Source organism: Amblyomma maculatum, chromosome 5, assembly GCF_055883805.1.
Source record: "Amblyomma maculatum isolate TAMU_Amacu chromosome 5, ASM5588380v1, whole genome shotgun sequence".
Lineage (NCBI taxonomy): Eukaryota > Metazoa > Arthropoda > Arachnida > Ixodida > Ixodidae > Amblyomma > Amblyomma maculatum.
In genome coordinates, this window is record NC_139348.1 from 119,170,057 (window position 1) to 119,196,370 (window position 26,314).

Here is a 26,314-nt window from a genome sequence, read left to right on the forward strand (position 1 = left end):
CTGTATTATATATCCTTCTCTGCAATAATGCCTCAATACCAAACTGAGAGAACATATTCTGCAATGCTAAGAATGTTACACCCATAATCAAGGAGAGGATGGCGTACAGATTGTTGTACGAAAACAAGCACAACCTTGCCTAAGCTTTACATATAGATTTGAGAATAACTGATTTTAAACATTACAGTAAATTCAGGAGTTTCAAAGCAGAGCTCGCACATACGGTGCCTTGAGGGAATGGCGACAAGCTCTCATGAAGTTTCTTTGGCGAGAGCAACAAAAATTTCTAGAAAAAAATTTCTTTTGTTGTTGGACAGGATTTAAATTGACGATTTTTATTTTTGTGTGCACTCTGTGTCGAATTCACTTTTGGAACATATAATTTAAATGGCGTTGATTAAAAAAGTCGGCATTTTAATTTAGCACAGGTTAGTCATTTTCGGGTTTCATAGAGGGAGATTAGCCTGATGCTGCTTGCTGCTTTGGTGTCGGCCACTAATTTGTTAATGGGCTTGCCGCAGCTGGTGTGCGGTGAAAGACATTTGATTCTCCGGCTATGGTGAGGAAATAATAACAACAATAAATTTCGGGAAAAAAAAAGACGCTCATTTCACTACCTTACCAAAAACATTTCTAACCCAACCGTCTTGTGCACAGAGATCAGCCTAACATTAAATTTCCACGAACTATTCAACTTTATCAACAGCCGCCGGTATGCGGCCTTACCACTATGATTCCTGCGCGCGGACCCTCTCTGTATTCTTTGTTTATACTCGTTTCGCGATAAAACGCTTATCAGTTTCTTTGTCACGTAAGGTGCGTCGAGAGGTGTCTTGATTCCAGCCACTCGCGTGTGTTTCTACAATGTTCCAGGGTATGGTCACCTTTTGCGGCTGTATTTGGATTTTTGTTCGCCGACATTATAATGAGCGGTGACGAGTGAAACGGATATTCTGAGTTCGACGACCACACAGCAGGTTCGTTGTTTTCGCCTCCGACGAGTTGTTTTCGCCTCCGACGAGTATAGCTCTTTTGTGGGCGCAAGTGAGCCCAATAAAGGGTAGAATTCATTGCAATTAAGCCCGTCTTCTCTTTTGGTGGCGACGACCTTGTCATCACAACGTTAAAAAATATAGTACAGGACATATAACTGCCATTAAAGGCTTAGGCGACACGTCCAATTGCTCAGCTCAATACGTCCACCTATGGCTTACTCCTTTGCAATCACGGGTCAGCCATGTAATAACTCGGAATTGCTTACTTGCCCTTATTAAGTGTTGCGTACCAGATTGCATATCTTGCGCATAAAAAGCGGTTGTTTGAAGATATGTTCAACTGGAGTGGTCTGAACACAGAGCGCTACAGGCGCGACAGCAGATTTGCTAACTTTGAAAAAATTGCATTATGAGCGAAGCTTGGCTAAAAACAGCTAATAAGCACTCTTCGACAAAAAGAGCTCCCTCCTCCACAGGTTAACCTTTGTAGCTGCTTCAGGAATTGTGTTGAAGCGTTCATTTTATTGTACGAGGTGTAAGACGCAGAGAAAGTACATTGCAAGCCGGAAACGTTGTTTCCTGTTTCGCTTATGTTAACCAAGAACGAGCGAGAAGCTGCAGGTTTTTCCTGCACTATTAATTGGTTGCCCGAACAGTGGTCGAGAGGCTATTCGTTCATTTTTATTTGCCACCAAGTCTTCTTGCTAATGTGCTTCCGTATTACTCCTGATTTTTTATCAGCCTCACCGTTCTAATGTGTCATCAGATCTGTGACGTTTAGAAAAAATGAACACAAGGAATCATTATCTGGCCCATTATTTTGACATTGTGTTCATATTTTCTGTGAACTGTCCTCGAGGGAGCCTTTTCAGCACTTTTATCACAGACAACTACTTCGTTTTAGACTGTACTGTGCCAGTACTATGCACACTTACAGATTCTGTATACCCGGCTGAGTCGAGCCCGCCTCGCCCAGGAAGAACTCTTGGCCTTTAAAGGAAGTCGCTTCCTCAAAAGTGAAGAGCCAATTTGCAGTTTGGAAACTCGCCAAACGCAATTTTGATTGATTTACATGTCCAGCCTTTTGAAACGCTTGTCATTGCCATTGAAAAGCGATCACAACGTTTGTGTTTACAATTTGTGACAGGTAGTACTCGCAGAGGGATATTTCCTATCGGCCAAGTTTGCGCAAAGATTCCTTCCTATTTACCGGCCATCAACGGCGACTGGTAGGGAAGAAGACTTCATACAATGATTGTTCCCGTTAGTCATTTAACTGACATTCATAAACTGATACAGAAAACGAAATTGTTCCGCATCGTATGATTTATACAATGTAAATTATTAAAAACAAAAGGTGCGGAGTGTGAGCTGTAGGGTCGTTCGCAGTACAGCTATTCGTCCACAGAACGAGTCAGGTGACCAGCTGCAGGCAGGCGGCTTCGTCGGCGTCCGTTGTGAAGCTCGTCCTAAAGAACTCCACTATCTTGCGCAGCGCTCGCAGCCTTGAAAAGTTCCCGTACTTGTTCATTGAGGAGCAAGTGTTGGAGAAATCGTCGTAGTCCAGGTCAAAGGCGGCGATTCCAAATCGTTGCTGCGGCTGTTCTCCCTGGATTCTGCACAGCTGTTGCGGGAGTGGAAATGAGCAAACATAAGGCCATATAATAATGACAGCCACCATAAGTGCTACTAGCTACTTGCATATTCTTTGAGGGAGTCAGGGCGGCTTTGTTCGAATTTTCTCAGTATAGCGAACTTATTCCTAAAATGAAGTTTGAAAGCCCCGGTATAAGCGTCATTCAATTACCCTTTCCAATCTTCTGACATGGGCGATCGCACTATAATCGATGGCGGCTCATAAATTTTTACGATAAATGTACCCCGTAAAGAAGTTAAGGAAGGTAGAAGGAATGCATTAGTGAGAGAAGAAAAGGTTATAAAAGAATTGCAAACATACAACAAATACAAGCGTAAAAATGTACAATGGTCACGCCTCAAACAGGGGGTTTACATGAGACCGACAAAGTCGGGTCGGGGAGGCCTGTCGGGCTAAAAACCGGCTATCGGGCTCATGTATACGCTAGGGGGTCGAGCTAAAGGACCGTCGGGTCGGGTCCCGCGAGCCCGACTGCAGGGGGTGGGTTGGCTCGACCCTACCCGATGGGCGAGGGGCATGTATACTCTGACGCGTCGGGCAGGCGCCTCCTCTCTTGCCTCCTTGCTGGTCGGAGACGGGACCGTGAGCTGTTCGTCTGAGCATTCCTCTTTTTCCTCCTCTCCTGCCTGCGCCTGGTTCTCTTGCTCGAAGCACGGTGTAGCAGCGATCTTTGCCCGACAGAAACGAGCTCATGTAAACCCGGACGGGTCAGGCTGGCTCAGCGCAACAACCGGCTCCCCCCTACCCGACCCGCTTGCGTCGGGCTCATGTATACAAGGCTAAACTGATGCAGAACTACAAATTGGGAATCAATGGGCAACAAAAGCAAACAAAAGAAGGAAAAAGCAAATCTTCATTGTGTCGATGTAAACCTTTCACTTAACCCTTGCCAAAATAATCTGCGGTTAGCTAAGCGCCTATTCTCGTGATGCGAATGCGTAACTCTATAACGTAAGACTTCATTGCGCAATCAGAAGAGTTTAGCGGTAGATATTTTGGACGTCTACGAACGTTTATTTATTGCTCTGGTAAGACTGAGTTGTATTAAATTTCAGACAATTTAATGGTTCGATTGGATTAGATTATGCTGGATCATTTGCAGCTCCTTGAAAAACCACCGCCGCACCTCATTTTCGGCTAAGGTTTTGCCAGAAGTGTTCGGGATGTCGTAGGAAAAAGGCAGGCATGTATAGAAGTCGGGTCACTTTCATTACATGCGGTTCATGTTTCCACGTGCGCATACTGCTCATTTCTTGCCCTAAGAATCAATGCACTTATATATATAAAAAAACTGTCATTGACTATAGTAGTATAGAAATATACACAAAATAAACAACCACTCCAGGCGCAACAAGTGTGCGGTACCAGCACACTGGCTACAAATACAGGGAAATACAATAAAGAAACAGAATTGAACGTGGGACAGTAAGATTTGAATATAAAGTATAAAGTTAAAATATAAATAAGAAACGGATAAAAAGCAGTTCAAGGTACAGACAGCACTGAATAGGAGAAAAAGCAAAAAGTTTAGTAAATGCAATATTTTAGGCTATAAAGTGGGAGTTATATGTGATGAAGTACTGTTTAGAATCCAACGCTACGAACATCTAATATAAATGAAAAGAGCGAGTTTCGTAAGATGTCTAGATGAAGACAAAAAGAGTTAAACAACCTCTGCGTTCTGTCCAGAGGGGAATGAGAATAAGAAACTTGAAACGGTCTGAATTACCTCACGCTCTTTCTCGGAACGCACAGAAGGATGCCCTCTAAGAGCTGTGGGCACATAATGTGGTCATGAAGGAGTTTGTTCAGAAAAATTACATCTACTCAGACACGACCGCAGTAAATTTAAGAAGCAAAATTCTGTGGGGTACTCCTGGTGGAGCGAGAAGAGGACGTTGCGCAAGGAAAGCGATACCGAAATATTCAAAAAATGTTTTGCTGTACTCTGTCAAACTAGTCACAGTTCTATTTACAAGTGCCATTCCAAACAAAAGACGCGTACTCCAAAAGCGTTAAGCATATGAAAAGGTACAGCCTTAGGAATGGAAGTGGAGTACGGAACTCTCTCGGAAGTCAGTAGACGAATCGGAATGTGCGCATAGCCCGCTGATCAATGAGTTTAGTATGAGAGGAGAAGCTGATTGTGCGGTCAAAAAGTACACCAAGGTCATTAATTTCATCAACCCTGTCCAACAGTACAGAATTCATTATTATTATTATTATTATTATTATTATTATTATTATTATTATTATTATTATTATTATTATTATTATTATTATTATTATTATTATTATTATTATTATTATTATTATTATTATTATTATCGCAGTCCAGCGTCTTCGGCGTTTGTATGAAGGATCCCTTTGAAAGCTGTTTATGATGTACTGAAAAAAAAAGAGCGAAGAAATGGAATAAAATTAAAACAAAGAAATTAACAAGAACTACAAGCGAAATAAAATTTTAGATTTTTGAAAAGGAATTACGCTCAAATTTTGTTACCTTTTCAAGAGTGACGCCCTCTACTGCATTGTAGGAGAATATTCAAGTGACTTCTGTGAAATCATTTCAATGCTTTGAAGGTGCAAACTTGCCAATGGTCAGTGCAGAAGAAAGGTGGGAAACATTAGGAGAAAGAATTATTCATATAAAAGTATAGATAATGCAAAACGAACGGCTGAAAAAAGGTACGGAACTTCAATCCAAAGAAAGAAGCGCAAACAGATAAAGAAGAGCAAAAGCCAAAAACCCGTAATTGAGATCGTTATGGAAGCAAAAACAATTATGAGTAAATCTTCTACATTTCTATAAAAACGTAGTTGTATTGGATGCATTAACAACTCATCTTCGAGATAGCTCTCAGTTATCACTACGCAAATACTACTAGTCAGCTTTTCGGTTAAATAATAAATAGTTGCATATTGGGCCGAAAATTATATCTAGAACAATGATTAGCTGCAGTTCCAGGATATTGAGGGCCTGAGAAGATTCCCACGTGCTCTAATTACGCATGATCATTGTGCAAGATCATTGTGGGTATAGTCAGGCTGATGATGATGATGATGATGATGATGATTGTGCAAGAACACCTTTTTGCACATTCGTGAGGCCGCGATAAAGCCATTTCAATGTCGCACTAACACCGCGGGGTTCGGAAAGTATACCCACTGACCAGGTACGGCGCACGCATGTTTGTTCGCAAAGCGACATTTCAAGGCTGCGCTTTGTCCCCAAAGGAAACCTACACTGCCATTGTGAATGCATTTCTTCCACGCACGAAAGCTGACTTTGAGATTATGCAACAGGTCTTCTAAAATATTGAGGCAAGGACGCTCAGTGTATGTGAATAGGATTCAATGTCTCGAATAAATCCGATTTGTTTTGCTACGTCCCTGTGAACAACCATATCTTTCACTGAATTTAATCAGATTCTAAAGCATTATTGACATTTCTCCATGTGGTGCCAATTCTGCGGGGTTGCTTACGAAACCGTACTGCTTCTGCTGTTCTGACATTGTCTGAATGCTCCAACCTTTATTTACGCTCCATTCGTGCTTCTCGCAGTCAACCCCTTTAAGTCATGGCTAACGAGATACTGAGAAATCATTTCTCAGTCAAAAGATGCTTAGGCCGATTATAAGGCTCCACCTTTTTGCAGAAGCCCTCTTCGTTGTCGAACGCCAAAACCCTCTGCTGCCTGGCGTGGCTAGCCAGAACAGCGCCATGCTCCGCGCTGTAGGTGATCTGCTGCTCGAAGTTTGGATCGCGGCAGATCTGGTGCCGAAAAAGAGAAGTGTGAGTGGTGAATGGAGGCAAATCTACTTTTGCTGCCAAAACATGCCACCGCCTTTCATTTGGAACCCATGGGCCTTCGCAATACTAAGAATAAATGACTCGAAAGGTATCTTGGCCGAAAATGCTGACTGTTACGCTTTTGTGAATAGGTAAAAACCATTCAAATCGTGGTTTAGAGCATATACAAGCGCTAAACCTCCGTTAATGCTTTATTAGGCGTGCATAAAATGTATACATAAAGATAGAAGAAAGGCATTGTTGGTCCAAGACCCCGAGCTTTCCACCCAAGAGCCGATCAGCAGGCCGGGAGAAATATTCTACCCATTGAAAAAGTGGTGGGTACCCGGCGGCACCAGGGATCGATCCTGGTACCTTCCGAATGTTAGGCGCATGCTCTACTAAACGGATTGCCTTTCACTTTTTTGTTTTTTTTTTTTTTTTATTTCCTACTCAACTGCTTTGGTGAAGCCAAGCTGGCAGCTCGTGATAAAGTTATCTGATCTCGTGAAATCACGCAACCTGCCATCTCGTCAGTGCCTTCCCATGTCACCTGCCAACTACCAGCTGCCAGAGTCAGGCTCGTAATGTTTTACTCACAGAGTTGATAATGATGAATGTTCCGGCCATTGGTGCATTTTGAAGCTATCGCATTAAAATATTTAAATACACTCGCAATTGTCCTTTAAGAAACCGCAGGTGGTGGGAATGTACACAGCCCTCAGCTATGGCGCCCCTCATATCCCGAGTCACTTTTGGACGTTAAATCCTGAAATCCACAATTAATATATATAATTCAAGTGCTGTTTTAAATGTGCAGTATAGTTATAATAGTTCAAGTACTGTTCATGTATATGCACGGTTCGCAAAATGACGAATGCTTACCTCTTTGTAGCTACCGAATTCTTTTCCGCTTGGGTCGTTGTAGCACCAATCGAGGAACTCCACAGGGCCGTTGTAGAAAGGAGTCGTCCAGCGGCCCTTCATGGTCACTGAAACCGTCCACAGGGTCAGCTTGTCCGGCTTGAACATCCTCGATAATTTCCGAATTGTGTCGACTGCCATCGTCTGGAAGGCGTGGTTGTAGAGGTCCGTAAGCGGCGACTCGACTCTGCCGTCAATTTCGGTATTTAAGGATATCTCATCGAGATGAAATGAAATACTGAGTAATGATTTCTACCCATGTTTTACAGTTAGCCTTAAACCAAGAAATGTGGAGAGTTAAGACAGACACTGATATCAAAATCATTTGCAAAATTGGTTCCAACTAAAAAAAATATAAGTACTTTGTCATGGTAACATTTCACGTTCACGGAGTACATTTCATGTGGAATGACAAAATATTTCGTTTATTAGCTTGAGCATAATGCATTCACCATGCTATTAATAACTTTCTCAAAATTTTCCGGTAAAAATACGGTTGGCTAATATTCCTTGCTAAACTAAAGTCTGCTTCTGTAACTGATTCTATATCTCTTCGCTATCAGTGATGGTAGTCACTGTGACACATAAGTAAGGTAAGGCTAGGCGAACGCAAGGTAAATGCGACTGCGTTTTGTGATGTCATAAGTTAACATCCTGTTTGGAACAGTGCGAATAAATACAAGTAGAAGCGAGAAGCTGCGTCGTCTGTCTTTTCATGTCTTTGTTTTTGAGGTTCCAATTCAGATGCTTTACGAACTAGCTCACCAAAATGTTTTACCGCCATAACTTAGCAAGGTCACGTCTATGTATGTTGGTGGCGCATACCGAAACTTGAGTGTAAATCATATCTTCCACCATGACACAAGATGTTTTCACGTCCTTAGTTTTAGTCCATGATGGCTAGAGACCGAGTGCCTGCCAGAGATCTTCGACGTAGTGCAGTTTTTGAAAGTGAATAATAGCGCCAGTTATATAAGAAGCATAGGCAAATAAATCAAACGCCGTGTTCCCACCAGGTCGTGTCGGTAGCTGCTGTCTGCCTCCTTAGGCCTGGTCACCGCCGTGGGAGGCATGATACGGCACCCCACGATCAGGTTGTCACCATAGTAGTAGTGGCCTTGAGCTATGAGTACATCTGGCTGGTAGCGGTTCCTGCGCAAGCGAACATCTTGCATGGCGTTACTCACTGATTAAAGTACGAATTTTTGACGCACGCACGAAGCAGAAGTATTGAACACCCGACGTGAGTAATATCAGTGATAACATGCTCTGGTATTTCCTATCCGTACAGGGGTAGACCTGTCCACCTCTGTACAAAAACAGGTGCGCCAACAGCTGCAGCTACCTTGTCCCACCCACAATATTGAATGAGATCCTTGGTTCTTTCAATATTTGGGCTAGGAGTGCGATTAATTCCTGAAATAAAACCGCACTGAAATGCTTGCTCGACCAATAGAGGTGGTCTGCCAGGGAGTAACTTTAATAAAATACTAATATTAAACACCAAAATGAGATAGAAAGCGTATAAGTTAATCCACTCAATCTGCTGCGCGAAATGTGCATGCCGTAGTCGCGCTGCATTTTAAGATGTAGCGATTGCCGCTAGCGTCCGATATATTCATCATGCAGCTATGTAGCGGCAGTCAAGAGAATTTCGCTGTTGCTGTAATAGTGAGCAAAAGTGGTGTGCAATACTACGCCAGTGGCAGAGCTAAAAAAAAAACTGAATCGAACTGCACTCTAGCGACAACAACAGGGGCAGCGACAGGAAAACATGTATGTAAATGAAATGGGTCACCGCCACAATTGTCGTCATCCCGATAGCTCAAGCTAGATGTTGATGTAATGCAGTTTTCCCGAGCTCCATTATCGGTTAAGTGTTGTATACCACGTTTGCTCAAGACTGTGCTTCAGTCCAGCCAGCGTGCTTCACTCCAGAAGTCCTTCACTTCTCAAGGTGACAGGTCTGGGCAGTCACCGTCAATCAAGAGCCCAGCGGTCCATACCGTAGTGCACACATTCGTCAACGCACAGAGACGTTCCTCCCAGCTGTTTGTCATGATTTTTGGCCACAAAAACGTACTTGAAAATTAGTTCGTAGTGGTCTTCCATGGTGTAGTTGAAAAGGGTCAGTGCGAAGAAAATGAAAGAGGGGTGTCCAGCAGCCCTCTGGGTCTCGGCCTGGGTGTCTATCATCTGAAAATAAAATTGTGTTTGTTCTATTTGTAGAACAAATAGAGAGAATTCTGTTAATGTCAAGAAAACAAAATATTCTATATTTCACTCTCGTAGTAAACAAGTAGACACCAACGTTTTTAGCATTAGCATTAACAACTCTCTACTAGAATATACACGTTATTTTAAATATCTTGGTGTAAACTTTGATAGGCATCTGTACTGGCAAAATCATTTATTAGCAGTGGGGCCGAAGGTGGCATCCGGGTGCTATAAACTACTGCAAGCACGTCACTTCTTTGACACTCATACACTGAGTATTTTATATTTCTCCTTTATCCACAGTCATCTCTCATACTGTCTGGAATCATGGGGGTGGACGTACGACAGCTGTCTCGAGCCGATAAGAAAATTGCAGAAACGATCGTTAGGAATCATAACACGTTTTGAACTGGATCACCCCAGCAAACCATTATTCCGCGACCTACAGATACTACCCTTCGATTCACTGCGCCAGCTAAAAACAACAACTGTAGTTAACAGCATCGTAAGATATAACCACCCCTTCCACATATCCCTTTTTCATACATCATCACGTACTACCAGAAATGCAACATTAGGAAACTTTAATCTACCGCCTACCCATATTGTGTATGGAGAACGACGGCTGTCTTCCATAGGTGCTAAGATATGGAACACTATACCACAAGAAATAAAATACGCTCGAACTTTCGCGTCTACAGCTAAAACATTTTTTCAGCGCATGCATTATATGTGATACTAATACTGTGCACCGTTGGCATCTGATATATTACTGTACGATGTTTTTCTCTTTTTTTTTTTAAATGAAGCGATTGTTCTTTGTTCTGCTTGCTTTTGTATTGATGTTTACATCCTACTCCCCGCTGTTCCTAGTTTGCATTACGCATGTGACGAAGTGTCTGCATCATTGTATTTCATTTCTGGGACCCATAACTAGCCTATGGCTACGGGTCCAAACAGTGTTGGACACATCTTTATTGTATTTTCAAGAAAAAGAAAGAAAAGAAAAGAGACTATGATGGCCAACATAATTCTTTCTTCTGGCGCAGTATCAATTTTTGCTCTTCCGTGGCATGAAAGCCCAGAAAAAGCTAAGTCCCCCTATTCTGTCAAAAACTGCACTATTAACGCGGTGTCTTCCGAAGTATCCCCTTGTAGTTCATGACTAAATATGTGATGCAGGCAATACTACAACAATAGGGAATTTGCGTCATATGAGAGGTTGTTGCTACTGAAGGAAGAAGGCAAAGAAAATGCACGGACCTGCCACTGGTTCCGTAGCTGAGCCACCTCCGCTGCCATATTTTTTATTTATTTTTAGAAAGGGAAAGGCGCGGTAACTGTCTCATTTGTTTTCTGTGGACACCGCAACTGCGCCATAAGGGAAGGGAGGAAGGTGGGAGTGAAAGTGGAAAGAGAGAAAGAGGAGCCGTAGCGCAGGGCTACGGAGTAATTTCCACCACCTGGGGATGTTTAACGTGCGCTGACATCGCACAGCACGCAGACGCCTCTTCGTTTCGCCTCCATCGAAACGCACCTCCGCTGCCTCGTGCAGACAGAAGAGAAAATAGAGAAGAAAGAAAAAGGGGAGAAAGACGCGCGTCAACAGCCGTTCCACCACAGAAACGGTAGCGGGTGCAATGACGGCCTACACCAGATAAAAATATGGTGGCAGGCTAGCCCCCGCACAAGCGGCAGGGACCTACTAGGTAGTCCTAGCCCCGTAGGGCCAGGAGCAGCCACCCGCGGAATGTTTGCATAATCCTTCAATTTATGGAAGTGTAGAGCTGGGAGCGAATGTGTTCAGAACATCTAAGCGATGTGGCGCATGCGCAAATAGACCTTGTGGTTGCGCTTCGGGTCGTCTGGTACAATGCTCGAGTTGAGTACTTGCTGCAGAGCTCGCAGCAAAGAGTTTGTCCAATTTACTCAGGCGTTCCTCATATAATACTTTACTCTGACCTCGGCATGCTTCTAAAGATCCATAGCCCGCAATTTCTGTACCTTTGGCGCTCAGTTTTGACTGCGGAACCTAGTATTAGTAGTCCAGATCTGTTCATCCCAAGAGCGAAGGTCGCATTTGCGGTGTCCGTGTCTTTTTAGCGCTTTTAGCGCTTTTTAGGCGTTATCTGTCACTCACTTGATTAGGATTTACTTTGGCAACTTGAAAGGGACATGGAAATGTTGCATGGTTCTATTTATGAAATTCAAGTGTAACTTGTGTAGTTCAGTTCACTTCAGTCGTTCAGTCCTGTCCGACTCTTTCCTATGGACCATGTCACGCCAGGCTTTCCGGTCTATCACTATCTTCCTAACATCACATAACTTCATCTGCAGCGCCTCGAGGATGCCATCTAACCATCGCGTTCGCTGCCTACCCCTTCTACGGTGACCCTCAACCTTTCCCAACATCAAATCTTTCTCCAGCGACTCCTCTTTTCTCACCAGATGACCAAATTAGCTGAGCTTTAACTTTAGAATTTGACCCTCCAATGAGCAGTCAGGGTTTATGGTTAACAATATCGACTGATTGTGTAGTTACACTGTATATATAGAATTTAGGAGTTAATTTCTTGCATGGTGCCGGTGTAACTGTTCAGAGAATGTCGTTGCCGTGGAAATAACTATTTAAAATAAATCGAGCAAATTTTGGATCACAGGACATTTTTGAACGTCTGCTTTAGCAGTAAAGCGCCTACTATTTTTAGAATACTCAGCACTTTAAACAATATAAATTAAAATTCCCCAATCGATTTCGGAAAAATATTTCCACACAAATTATTTACTAAAATGGCGTGAACACTTCAGCTTCGCCTTTTAAGACAATACACAATAGCTTTATGCTCTAATTGCGGGTACAATTTGCGTACATTTACATTAATACGTGCCTAACGCTAAGCCATTGAATTGGCTTCTTGTTATCCCACACAAGCTCATTATTCGTAAGTTATGAAGGTATGCTAAAGTCCAACCAACATATATGTAACGCCTAGCTTTAGCCAAGCCATATCAATGTATTTGCATGGCCTAAGGGTATTGTGTTTGATTTGAGCATCGAAAAGTTCGCAGGACTCGATACCCGCCTGACCAACGCAGCTTGAAGGAAGCAATCTGCCATTCTCCCATATCAGTACTCGGCCATGTCATCTGCAAACTGCTACCACTAGGTGCACGATCGTGCTTTTTACTCGGAACTGTCCCCCATGCCGGATGTTTCGAAGAGAGCGGCTTTTAATTTATCGCACTGAAGTGTTATAAAAATAAACCGAAGGTTAATTTACCGTTCACAAAAGTTTACCTCGAAACTCAAAGGAAGCGAGCAGCTTTTGCAGTTTTTAATTTAAGAGAGGGGATCACTGTCAGTGGGTTATATAGATAGACACACATAGCGTACGTGGTAAAACCTTGTGAGTGCTAGAGTACTGTAATAGATAACCTATGATATTTATTCTTATCTCAAGGGTTACTACAAAAGTGCGAAGCTGAAGGCTGCGAATAATAACGGTAAGACCCTTTCTTAAATTATGTCAACAGCCAAATATGAAATCCGAAAATTGCGCGTAGTAAAGGTCGATGGCCTTGCTTTTCTGCGCTGAGTCTTCTTGCAGTGCCGTCGTTAAGCTGCTCAATGCTGTTATAGTCGTGCCCTTTTCTAGATCACAAGCACAAACTGTGCCCCGTTTCATGCATATTATCTATGATATACGGCATTGTATGTATTTGCAAAGACGGTGAGGCAACAAAACGTTAAGTGCATTATTCCATTATTTTTGATATCTAGAAAAACGCTGTCGATAAGGCACGAAGGGTGCCAAAAGCTAATGTCGCAAAGTAAAAAGAGAGCGAATTTTCTTCCGGAATCGACAATTGTGAAATAGTACAAAATTATGCAGATAACTGAAGACAAAACAGAAGTTGATGCAATACTGATGGTATGACACAAAACCTACGATCTCCAAATTTCACTTCCGTTGCTCTGTCATCCAAGCTATATGGCAAATATTACTAAATGGATTTCCTTTGCTATGTGGTGCCTGAACCACGTCATTCCTTTGTGCCCCCCGCAGCAAAAGGTAACAGAGAAATGGTCATATTGCGAGCGAAACAGCCGAAATTCGCCAAATTTGAGGGTTAAGCGGTTAACCGCGCATTCGACATTTTGTAGCTGCGAAACTGCGTTTCACTAGTTCGCCAGCATATGATCTTTAAAGCATTCAAATATCTCTCTATAGTAGTATGCAACTGAACATTACGGTTTCCCTGAAAAGCTTACTCAATAACGTGCTTTCTATTTTAGGTGATGGTCGTCAGCTTTAATATAGCTGCTCCCTAAAAATTCACTTTACTCTTGAGAAAACGCCGTCATTTTTTTATTTAAATGCAGCCTTTCGTAAGAGACGTCTACTGTTCTCGTTTTCGTACCTGCAAAATAGAGGTTTCAGAACATGTTTGTATAAGAGCACAACGATTATATATGTGATGTTGTTACAACTTCTGCAACAAAGGTCTTAACAAATTAGGAAAAATATCTGCATTTGCTAAAATCTGGGAACATGATGTTGAGCGTCCTCTCTACACAGTTTTCGTTTGTCCGGATATTATAAATTCTGAGGCTACAGTTTAATTTATGATATCTTGCAGGTTACCTCTTGAGAGAGGTTTTCTTTCTAATCTGTTCTGACTGGAATTTAGTGGCGGGAAAAATGTGGATATTGTGCGGGTAACTGCGGTCTCCAGCATGCGAAGCAGAATAAGTATAGCGCACGCTCTGTACCCTTCGCTGCTCCCTTGATCGCTGCTGTCTCGTGTACTTTAAGGAAGAACAAATGTGAAGATTTTAAGACGACAATATGGCGAGCACGCTGCAGGGCCACTTTCCTGTTAGGTTCCACACGATTACGATTCAGTATTATCCTAAAGCCGACCGTATTCACCACCTCGTCAGTGTCTTAAATAAGAGCATAATTCAGCTGAAGCGTCTAACCTGGAGAGAATCGATGGCATCATCAAGTTCACGCGTCGTCAGGCTCACGGTCGGCGTATCCAGGATGCCGAAGTGGTAGATGTTGCGATCCCAGAAATAGGCCAGTCGGGACCGCCCACTATTTTCGAGGTTCCGCTTCAGAAATCTGGAACTTCTGCATTACGTTCCAGCCATACGTAGGTATTTGGGAGCAGAATAATAGAAAGCAGAAAAGTGAGCATGTGCAAGCTTCAACCTATGTTTCTCTGATTCATGCACTTGAAAACGTGCTGTGACTATAATAGCAATAAAGCATAATATTTTCCGTAATTTGAAATTATTTGACACTTTCGAACAGCGTAGTCCAGAAATTTATAATGGAAAAATGTCAGCAACAGATCAAAAGGCCCGCTTCCAGTATATAAGGTACGATTGTCAGCAAAATGAACAATAAATTAAGTCCTTTTTATTGCGTTAGCAATACTACTCCAGGTTTCGCCTCGTCGCGTAGCACCGGCAGTAGCCACGGTGGAGCCGAGCAGCCGAGCAGGTTGTGCGCCATTGCCTAGCAATCGAAGCAGAAGAAGAAGAACGCTCGGTCACCAGCAGCCAATGCTTTCGCTCCACAATCGGTTCAGTAGCATTGAACCCTTCTCATTCATGTGTGTGCTGGTAGCTTAGGTTGTCGAGTCATACTCCTAAAGCATGAGCTTAAGTGTCCCCAGTAATGTAGCACCTAACACTGATAGGGCGCGCTAGAGGAATAATGTTGCAGGCAAATATCGCAATTAAACTAAGGCTAACCAGAGTTCCACCACAAATAATTTTATGAAAATATAGATGTGGATAGTGTGAGCGTCGGAATAGTGCGAGCTTCAGACAAATTATGCAATTAACCTTTATCTTGTGGTCGCAACGAGATATTTTTCAGCCCATTATGATGAGAAAACTTCTGCAGGCAATGAAAACGCGGCCACTCAAATATCAGCACTGAATCGTTCGGCGCGGAGTTTACGGTAAGTAGACGAATTTTTTTCGCCACCACAATCATCGCCACTATGCTCATCCTGATCATCCGGTGAGCTGGGTCCACATAATTTCCGGGATGTTTTTATGTGTTAGTGTTCTGCAAGTCGAGGGCATTCTCCTTCGATGGTTGCCAGAGCGTGCTTTTCCATCATAATCTCGGCCATATTTGATTATGTTTCAATTACTTGGTATCCACTTTCTGTCCGTATATATGCTTTATAATTCACCTACTACATCCCCTGTCAGCAGTGATGCAGGACTGCATTTAACGGCTACAATTCCAGCTTCTATTTCCCGTCGTCACGGTTCCGTTCACCAAGACTGATGGACATGCTGAGGTGGCCTGATGACTGCGAGAATAATTTCAGAAATTCTAGCCTGTAGTGGCAAGTGTTAATTCAAAATATAAAACGTATGGGTAGAATTACTCACTGTGATCAGTCGTTTTAATTTATTTCCTAGAGAAACGAGATGGCGAAGGCATGATATTTTTAAACCCAGACCACAATAGCCACTTTCAATGCGGCACCGTCCACGGCAGCACGAGCGCCACGGTAGATATGGAAAGGGGAACAACTATTTTTTGGGTACACGCTCGCTCACCCTTTCGCACCGACTGCAAAAATTTTAAGCCGCGAAGAAAAGAGCAAGGAAGAGCTGAAAGAGCATCTAAACTGTGAAGAGGCAGATTGAGGTAAAGAGAATTCTGGGCGAGAAGAAAAGAGTAGGGCACAACCGCGTAGCGTCCTTCTATTGTCGAAAAGTGGTCACTAGTTTTCGACGTGATCTGCATATGCACTCGAGTGTGAAATATCTGGCTGGAACGAACTGGAGCGTCAGCTTTTACGATGCTCGCGTCAGGCGCCGTGCGCATGCGTAGACCGGATGTGACTGAAGCGCGGACACTAACAAGTGTGTGTCTAGAGTCGGGATTCTATTTCGGGAGAGCTTCCAAGGCCCATCCCACGGTCGCGTTACTTGAAACCAAATGAGGACAGAAACCCATTACCAGCGACACCAATCGCTTGGTGTCGCAATGGGGTTGTAAATATTTTCAAATGGGGTTCTAAATATTAGAACTACTGAGTAAAAAAACAAAAACAAAATAACATTATGTTCTTATGTTGATAAACTTTAGCTCCTAGGTTTATTTGAAAGAATGCGGCATAGTTAGAGTGCAGTAATTATAGTGCATCTTATTTTTAGCCGCCTTTCTTTTTGTAAACCCGGCGGAACATTCCAGAACGCGATGGGCCTGCGTTCGGGAAGATGGGGATTCAGCGGTGTCTTCGTTGCATCGCCACATGGATGAAGGAAAAGCATCTTAATGTCTTCTTCTTGCCATTTGGAAGTGGCACACAACGTGAACGTAGTTTCTAACCTGTTAGACGTAGGCGCATGGCGTTTTGTTGGCTGCGGTAAAGCTTGTACCGTGCAAAACGTCTCGGACTGTTGCGTCAGCGCTTCTCCGGAGAGTCGTTCTGTCGCGGCAAGTGGCAGCATGCACTGCTTGAACGGCTTCTGACTGCATCGTCTTGGCATTTTAACAGGAAGGTGAACAAGCGAGCATTTAAATTCCTTTTTGGGCACGCGTGGCATTCTGCCCAACCTTCCTCCTGTTAGCTTTGCTGCTCATTTTGTTTACTGCGTCGCATTAACCAGCATTACCTGCATAAATTCACTCCAGTGGTTGTTACTGACGGGTAGGCGTGTGGACCTCAGTGTTAAGTCATTTACATGACTGCCTTAAAATAATATGCCAAAAGCAGCCTTGTTGATAAATGACGTTGCCGAGACAGCTGTGACGTCTCGTGCCTCTGCGAGCCCAGCAGCATGCTATGAATTCGTTGTTGGCGTTCCTCAGTTCTCGTGTTAATGCGAAAGCGTTACTTCGCTATGTTCACAGATCTGTGTCCGCAGACCGCGTCCGCAGAACATGTCCGCGAAATCGTTTCCGCAGCAGTTGTGAGTAATTGAGAAGTGACAGAGGTTAATGAGTGATGTCAATCGTTCGAAGGTGACGTAATGTTATGTCCGAAGAAAAAATTAGGCCAATAAGTTAATTACACAATTAACATAACTGGTTCACAAGAAAGGAAAGGTGCAGTACTGCCATACTTGTTTTGTGGACATCTGAACCGCGCCGTAAGGGAAGGCAGGAAGGTTCGATTAAAGCGGAAAGAGAGAAAGGGGTGCCGTAGTGGACATGATGTCAAGGATGTGACATCACACAAGCGGAAGAGAAAAAGGTCATAGGAAGGGATTGGTGCGCAATTTGAAAGTACTAAAGACTAAAATGAGCAAACGAGAAGTGAATTAAACAACTGGAAGCAACGAGAAGCAACCAGCAGCAGCATCCGTGCTTTGGAAGTACTCCAATGCAGATTCTGCAGAGCTCTTAAATTTTTTTATTATGTTTTATGATACATTGATGGAATACACTTTCTCCTCTGGATCCTTATAGCACTTTTTGTCAACATCGAACAGTAATCGAGGTGTTCATTAGTGTTTCCTTCAGTGCCCATTTTCCTGTTATTGTGTTTATTCATGATCTGGCAGAGCTGATTATTGCCGGCTTGAAAAATGCGTACTATACATGCGATATAGCGGTAGCCGCAAGGCTTGGTCAATGTATTCATGCACGATCGGTCAATGTATTCAATATGCACGAAACAACATCATATTAGCTTCGCATGCTTTGAACACTGATAATAGAAGTCAGGTCCCACAATGTGGCTCAGAAGCAGAATCGAACTCCAATCGAACTTCAAAAGAGACTGCAGTTTTTTCTTTGAGATCTGAGGTTACCAAATATATTGCCACTGCTCTTCACGTTACTTTGGGCTGCCATATTGAACCTCTAACTGATGTACTCGGACCATGTATGAAATGTTGGGCTGCTGGTCGGCAGCATTATTAATCACGTGCAGGGCTCTTGAACCTGCTTGTTCGAAGGTGCCCGACCGCTCAGGCTTCTCCGTGTATTCGACCACGAAGACATTATCAAACCCATTCCTGTGAGCACCAATGGTTGCCCTAAAGTTAAATCTGCAGATTATACGTTCTTTTGGAGGCAGTAATTTATCGCTACTAATCCATTACTGACGCAAACAGGTGGAATACCACAGTTAACAGTAGAGATGAAATGCAGATAGCTACCAAATAAACGTACATGTTATTAGTAATATGCGATCTGGTTTTGGGGTAGCGTTACCTAAGAGCCTGTATTCGGTATTTTACATGCAGCTGCTAGGGGCGGAAATATGAATACACTGCATGCTTCTTACAGACGCGGCTTCATATTTGAGTTATTTTGAGACGTGACGTGCATGCCTGCTTTCGGTTGTTCCAAGACGCTGCTAGGGGAGGAGGAGGAAGGGGAGGAAAAAATTTAAAAGAAAATGTAAACACTCCCAGGAGGACCTCTTAGTCCAGGAGCCCTCTGGCTGTTCCTTCTAGCTTAGCCCGCTCGACCAGCCGTAAATGATCTGCAGGTTGAGTGGCTAGAAGGGCTAGGGGAGGAAAACTACCAATTCTGGGTGCTTTTTCAGTAGATGGCTGCTTACTTGAAAGCAAAGGCCATGCCAAATGCGGTGATTTTGTACTTGTTGTCAACGTCCAGAAACATTTGCATGTCCTTCTGGAATCCCGCAGGATTCAGAAGCACGTTGCGGCCGTCTTTGTATATCGAATCGTAGAAAATGTAGTCGCAGAGCCCATCATCGGGGAACATGGCTTCACTAGCTGTCTCGGATCCCATTGTGCAGACCAGCGGCCTCTCGATCAGGGCTGCGCGAAACGATAGACGAACGCCTTCAATTCTTGAAAGAGGAATGAATAAATAACGTATTCACTTAGTACATCAGTCAGTCATTAGTGAAAGAGCAAACAATGCGTGGCCAAATCAGTCTTTCAGGACAATCACTCACTCATTCACTCACTCACTCACCCTCACTCACTCCTTAAAGCGTCGATCAATAAATCAATCAATCAACGCAATCAGTCATTCATTCAATCAATCAATCAATCAAACAGTAGAGCAATGGTTGTGACCACAGTCAGCTGGCGACGTTAATTATTCACACAATGATGACATCCCGCATGATACTTACTGACACCTAACTCATTTAAAACGGGCTCTAAACTGCCACTGCACCAATACAAAATGAGGGAATAGCTTTTGAATGTATTGGTAGAATCGTGCCTGAGTAAAAGGGCACTCTAGTTATCGCTGCACTATAAATTGTCGCGCCAATTATGTCTGCGGCGGTAACCGGAACATCATCATCATCATCATCATCACCATCCTGACTATACCCACTGCAGGGCGAAGGCCTCTTCCATATTTCTCCAATTAACCCGGTTCGGTGCTAGCTGCTTCCACTTGACCCCTGCGAACTTCTTAACCTCATCCGCCCCCCCCTAATTTTCTGCCTCCCCCTGCTACGCTTTCATTCCCTTGGAATCTAGTTTGTTACCCTAAGCGACCATCTTGTTGGCCAAGAGTCGGTCTCATATTTACACAGCGCTAATTAAAAGAAAAACGAAAGGAGGTTTTTGAGAATGGGACGCCCACAGCAATAACCGTCATCACCATTACTATCTGCTGTATTCAAATGTGTGTCACAAGAAATAAATAGATGACTGAGTCATTCGAAGGAAAAGCGCGCGAACATTGTAATGAGTGGATGCTGGGAGGCAAGCCGATCACCTGCACCGTCTTCCTGCGACGTCCAGTGCTTTCGACGTTCTATAACGTTACGCCAACAACGACGACGCTCAAGGCGCGCAAATAGTTTCGAAAATACAAAAGGCAGTACCAGCAATGTACTGAAAGGCAGAAATGAAGATGGAGTGCTGACTACGTTAAGAGGTTGTCATGTGATCCAGGTACAAGAGCTAGCGCATTTTGCGGTGCTCTAGCAGTTATTGCACCTAAATAGTAAATTGAAATTATTAGGTCGTCGGTAAGGCAGGCACATGATTCGCATTTAATGTACAGCACATCTGTCATTTAATGAGGTTTTTCAAATTTATCAAACCTGCAATTTCGGATTGTCGACTATAATCCGGTGCAACCAATATTGGGTTTTGAAGCAAGGAGGGCAAAGCTGATAAATTAAGGCGGTTTTGATCAGATGATAAGTCTCAACCGACTGGCCGAAACCACGGTGATTTTGAAATGTATTTCTTGTACGCATATCGTAAAGGATGTTGACAGTTGCCTCAGTATGCCGTCTCTATATCTGCAAGAAAATGAAATGCACTTTTTTCGATAACGTTGATTAAAGGTAAAGTCACAAGAACAAAATGTACTTAAACGTCATTTTCATATAGAAATCAGAAGTATAGCACATGTCCTGTCTTTTTCGTTCCTGAGCCTGTACCTATTTTGTGCTGCGAATTGTTTTGCAACATAGAACAGAAGCCAGAGGAAATGTTGCTGGCCGTACGTCAGCCGTGCCCGTGGATGCATGTTTGTAGAAAGTGACAAAACACTGCTATGGGACACACAGATACAAAAACGACACCAGCAGCTCAATACGGGAGCAAGTATTGTAATAAAATTATATTTATCGAAAATCAATGAGCAGGACCGAAGCAAGGAAAACACTGCGGGGTTTCATCATCAGGTGCTGACTCACCCTGACGTGGTGAGATGGTTGGCGGCCCAGGAGGTGTCTCGGGCACCGAAGCTAGCGTGGGCACATGGGGGGCCTCAGTGATATCCCGCTGTGGTCTCGTCTGCTTTGCATAAATGACGGGTGGCGGCCGATTGTCGCTCTGGTCTCGGAACACGTCTACAGTTGTCTCGGTTTGGGTCGGAGGTCCTGAGCAAAATTTGAACATAAATAAATGGTGAGGTATAATACGTAGCTGTAGAACTACGGACGCGATAAGGAGTTCGTTAATGCACCCTGAGAACATTGCAGTATGAGTGACTGAATGACTGTGCTGCATTGATACCTGAATAGACCTTTGTCAACGAAAACGGGATGGAACGGGAACATGACGCTAGATTTGATGCAATTATTTCTAGCAACCACCGATTTGTGAAGCCGACTGTATGAATCTGACAGATTTCTGCTGTTAGCAAAGGCGTAAGGATAAACAAAAAAGCCCAGCGAAGACAAAATTGTAGGCTTCCGTCGCTTCCTTGAAGCGATTTGATGAGCTGCAGAAATATGGCGCAGAGGGCCATACATCTCATGCTTCACGAATTTGCTGCGAGGAGAATGCTTATTCGGCACGGTAATACTTATGCTGACTTGTAAGGATACAATCTTCAAAACACGAAAAAGGAGGTTTATATTATGAACATGATTCAAATCTTATAAATTGAACAATGCAAAGGAAATTGGCATCGAATTGTTATTGTAATAACCTCCCACTGAAACTAGAGGGAATTAAAGTAGAGGAGAGTGTGTCCCCGCTTTCTATTCGATTTAGAATGGCAAAATTAAAATCCTGAACATTTTTCGTCATGGTTCACATAGTGTCGTATTGTTTCCCGCCATTTCTGCCGGTCCATGTGGCTAACGCGCTTATTCACCTATACCGTCATGCCTAATTTCTTCTTGAAGGTAGTGTGGACAGATTATTTGCGAGACTTCATGTCAGCATCAACACACCTAAATAACTCTTTTCTGCGTTCCAAAACGTTGTAGAGTTAATGAAAAGGCTGCGTCGTAACTTAGCTTGCTAATAATAATGGTCATAAATATAGGCCCCCCAAGTTTGTAGAATGGGCGTAAGAAGTAGTTTTGGCAAGTACAGTGCTTTTTATCTATGTGCTTCAGACACTTTGGTCAGCCAGCGTTGAACCCTGGGCTACAATAGGTATGAAAGTCATCGCGCTCATGGTGATTGGGTCGAAAGATAGAAGAAAGGCAGCGGCGGTCGATTTTAGACAGGCAGAACGTAGGAGACACCCAGAAATATCAATATGCTGTCCTGTGAATCTCAGCCTAAAGAACCCAAGGAGACTGAAATCGCTTAAACTAGTTCACAATGGCGTTCTTTGGATGTTAGTTGCCGCTTCAAAACGACCCAAACACAGTGAAAGCACATTAGAAATTGCGCATATAATTTTCAATCAAATATTTCGTTTGCTCACTTCGAAGTCTATATTAAATAGACGATATAGGCTATACATAGCTTGTCCAGGTCGGTTTCAAAAATAAACGATGAAGATATCTGTTGCTCATTGCTCGGATATCAGGCGTAACTACCCTGCCATTGAACAGTTCAGAGTGCTTACCGCTCACGTTTACTGCTACCGTGACGATGATCACAGTAACTAGCACGAGGAACAAGATGGCGATCATGACAGTCCAGAGCAGGTACGGTTTGTCTCTGCGAGTAATAAAACTTTGTACATGATCGCACAATCGAAGCGAAGCTGGGAGATGTGAAAGATCGATTATAAAAGTGTATATACACTGCTTTAGCAAATACAGAAGACTCCGCTGTTGTGCATGGATATTCATTGCTTCAACTAAAGAATTTGCGCATAGCGGAGCAGTGCCCCACTCCTTACTGAGAGAAGTCAAGTTTTGTGGGTCTAGATGTAAGACAATAGAGAGAAAATGGAAGATATTCCATTGTCATAAAGTAATGCAGCGCAATGAAAATACACGAATAATTCAGAACACGTTCCGACACTAACAACAGAAAAATGGCTTCGTTGTTCTCTTATCCTTCCTAAGCCAATAAATATAAGTTTCCTTTTCAGCTTCCAAAGTGAATCAACACTGGTAGAAAACATTAAATATTAAGAACTAGGAGAATTAAATTGAATCATTTCCTTCTCCACTACAGTGCCCCACGCGGCGGTTAAGATGCCCATCTACTATGCCGCAGTTCCCGGGTTTGAACACGACCGCCGGCGGCTACGTTTCGATGGAGGCGAAACGAAGTGGAGTCCGTGTGCTGTGTGACATCCATGTACGTTAAGGAATTCCAGGTGGTCGATATTCTCGAAGTTCATCATTTCGGAGTCTCTAATGGCATCATGATTGACTGGACAAAGATGCCCGGGAAGTATAGAATTGGTGTTATTTTATTGGAGTTTAGGCGACCTTGCTATGATCAAGAGAAGTATTTGGTTCATGTAGAGTCTGTGCGAGTTTTATTTTTGAAACTATTCCATTACTACGAAATAATCGCAAACCATATTTCTATAACCACTTGTTTCCTGAAACTACGACCAACCGTATATGTACCAGAAACAGGATATAAATAAAGTGGTTGGCGCAAACTTTTTTTTTTTGCGATTGGGTTAAGAAAAGCTCATGATTTATAAAATTCAGCACGTTTAATTTGTTGTGCTACTAGCGCGCCTAGCTCTTTACTAAGAGCCAATCGCCGATATGATAGACAAACCACACCTGTGATTGCGGAAACCAACACATCGAGAAACCGGCCGCAGTCAGAGGTCGATTGTCATCTCTCAATTTGGTTCCTCCGTGGAGCGCAGGCAACACACGTAGTACAGGTCCCCAGGCCAGCACTGCTTGTCTTCTGCTTCGTCACTGCGGTCCGCATTGCTACCTCGACTAATCCGTCCATGTCTTTCACACGTTACTCTCTCTGACTAGCTCAGCGTGAGCGCCCAGGCGATGCTCTCACTACAATTAAGAGATCCTAATAAACCGTTTGTCTTCAGGCTGTTCTCCGGTGGGTTATTCTCCGCAGCGACAGGCTTGGCTCGAGAGAACCGCAACGCTTAGCTGGGAGAGCAGGGGCCCGACCTTGCTAGAAACCATATAAGTTACTCATATGGTTGTTCGATTACATTAAACTCAGTGGGAAAATGAAGCTTGTTTTTCAATTCTTTCTGACCCCAAACCAGATAGTGGTTGTCCTAGTTTGTTGGTGTTCCCACTTTAAAGTTTCTAGAAACGATCAGAAAACAAAAACAAAGGGACGTTCAACATTCGCGTTAAGAGTAGACGCGATAACGCCTTAAAATTTGTGTGATCCATTTTGCGAATTTCCTTTCTAAAATCTCAGCTGTTCAATAATGTACAATTGTAAGGTAAACCACATACCAAGTGCTCCCTTTAAAATGCTTGCACACCATCTGTAGTGCGGTAGCTCAGTACGATCGCGGGGTGTACTTTGGGTGCTGAATGCAGGCGCTCATTTTCGCGTTACCACGATCAACACTAACAACGACGACACAGCTTTCCCGTGACATGAAGCCCTAACGATAATTCGTATTAATGTTTCCGAAAACGAAAATTTGAACGAGTCAGTTACCTTGCAGAAAGGAGGATGTCTTTCTCATTCCTTCATTCCTTTTGTAGAAATTATTCGGTTGCAAGAAATATACGCTATCCTAAAATATTTCTTCTGCAATCTCGACTACTCACGTGGCAAAACAAGAACAGTTAGAAATTTATTGGAGGAAGTTATGCCTCTCATAAGGAACGTAAGGCGAAACCTGTGGCTCTGCGCTCATTTGCAGGTTTTTACTAATTTCATTTGTCTTTCTCCCTTTTGCCGTTTACTGCTTTTCCGAATTTTTTTCTTCTTTTCTTGTTTTTTTCCCTCGCTTTCTATTTTTTTTCACTTTGTTTCTGTTTTGCTCTGACTTTGTCGTATTTTGTACAATTTCGACGTCCGTGGCTGTTTTGACATCAGCCCATGATATCGATGTCATTGAGTATTTTGACGTGGAATTGACATACTTGGCTATAATTATTTCACTAATTACTTCATATGTACGAAATGCTGCACACACATGTTTTCACCCTCTACCTCATGCAATTATGTTTTACTTCTAATTCAATCCATTTCTGGACAATGACGACTTGATACCTTCCACGGACTTACAGATCTTTGCCACACTCGCCATATGCGGCCAAGTGCTTTTTCTTAAGGTGAAAGCCTTTATTGCGGCATCCTTGTAGTGGACAAAATGTGTGCCGCTTTTGTGGCGGCTCTGAATGGTCGAGACTAGATGACATCATGGAGGTCTCAATCACAGAGCGCCCCCACAGTATGCGCGAATGCGTGCCTTATATGGCCATATGTCAATCAATGAGCAATTACTAATTATTCAATTATTAATTTATTGCGTAGTTAATGACAACCTAATGAGATTAGTATTGACTAATTATGAATAAATTATGATCTAAACTTAGGCGTTTCTAGACGTTGTGTAGACCATACTTGGAACAGATTCGTAGCAGAATGCGGCACTCAGGCTTTCATCTTTCATTACTTTAGTCGCTAAAGTCCTTCGTAATTTCTTTATGAGCACAGCTAGGTATCATGAATATGCTTGGTGACATCGTACAGATATATAACATGGACCCATGGTTTCCTTCCACGTTGTTAGAACAGCGTTCTATCAGCTGCGGAGCACTAGTCGGGTGCTACTGTCCGTGAAAAACTTTGTATCCTAATTAACGTTCCTGTATTGTACTCAATTCAGTATCCATGGGAGAGAAGTGGTAAAGACAACATCTTGAGCAAAGCTTACTTGCAGAGCACAACCAACTGATTTCATGCTGTTCCTTAGTTGTTCACTGGGCATGGTGATGAATAAATAAAAGAACGATGCCACCTAAGGCACCATGAGAGCAATACTTACGGGCTGTCTTCGCTGACTGGAAGATAATGACCACAAAGTTTAAAAACTCACCCTGAATGCATAAGGGTAAAGTGTCTGCGATCGGCTAATGCACCTGCTGCGTGCTCGAACCCAAAGCAAACATCAACTATCA

At 43.1% G+C, this 26,314-nt stretch overlaps 1 protein-coding gene across 1 annotated transcript in view; it reads right to left on the reverse strand.

The window, feature by feature from the left end:
* Positions 1-2,362: 2,362 nt before the first annotated feature.
* Positions 2,363-26,314, reverse strand: part of LOC146189337 (uncharacterized) — a 54,688-nt gene continuing 30,736 nt past the window's right edge. The window contains exons 4-10 of the mRNA XM_084605241.1: positions 21,224-21,409; positions 19,145-19,367; positions 18,520-18,593; positions 9,453-9,588; positions 8,383-8,521; positions 7,331-7,513; positions 2,363-2,619 (exon numbers count right to left, since the gene is read on the reverse strand). Coding sequence (XP_084461367.1) covers positions 2,410-2,619; positions 7,331-7,513; positions 8,383-8,521; positions 9,453-9,588; positions 18,520-18,593; positions 19,145-19,367; positions 21,224-21,409 — 1,151 coding nt within the window. The 3' untranslated portion in view covers positions 2,363-2,409. The remainder of the gene's footprint in view (positions 2,620-7,330; positions 7,514-8,382; positions 8,522-9,452; positions 9,589-18,519; positions 18,594-19,144; positions 19,368-21,223; positions 21,410-26,314) is intronic.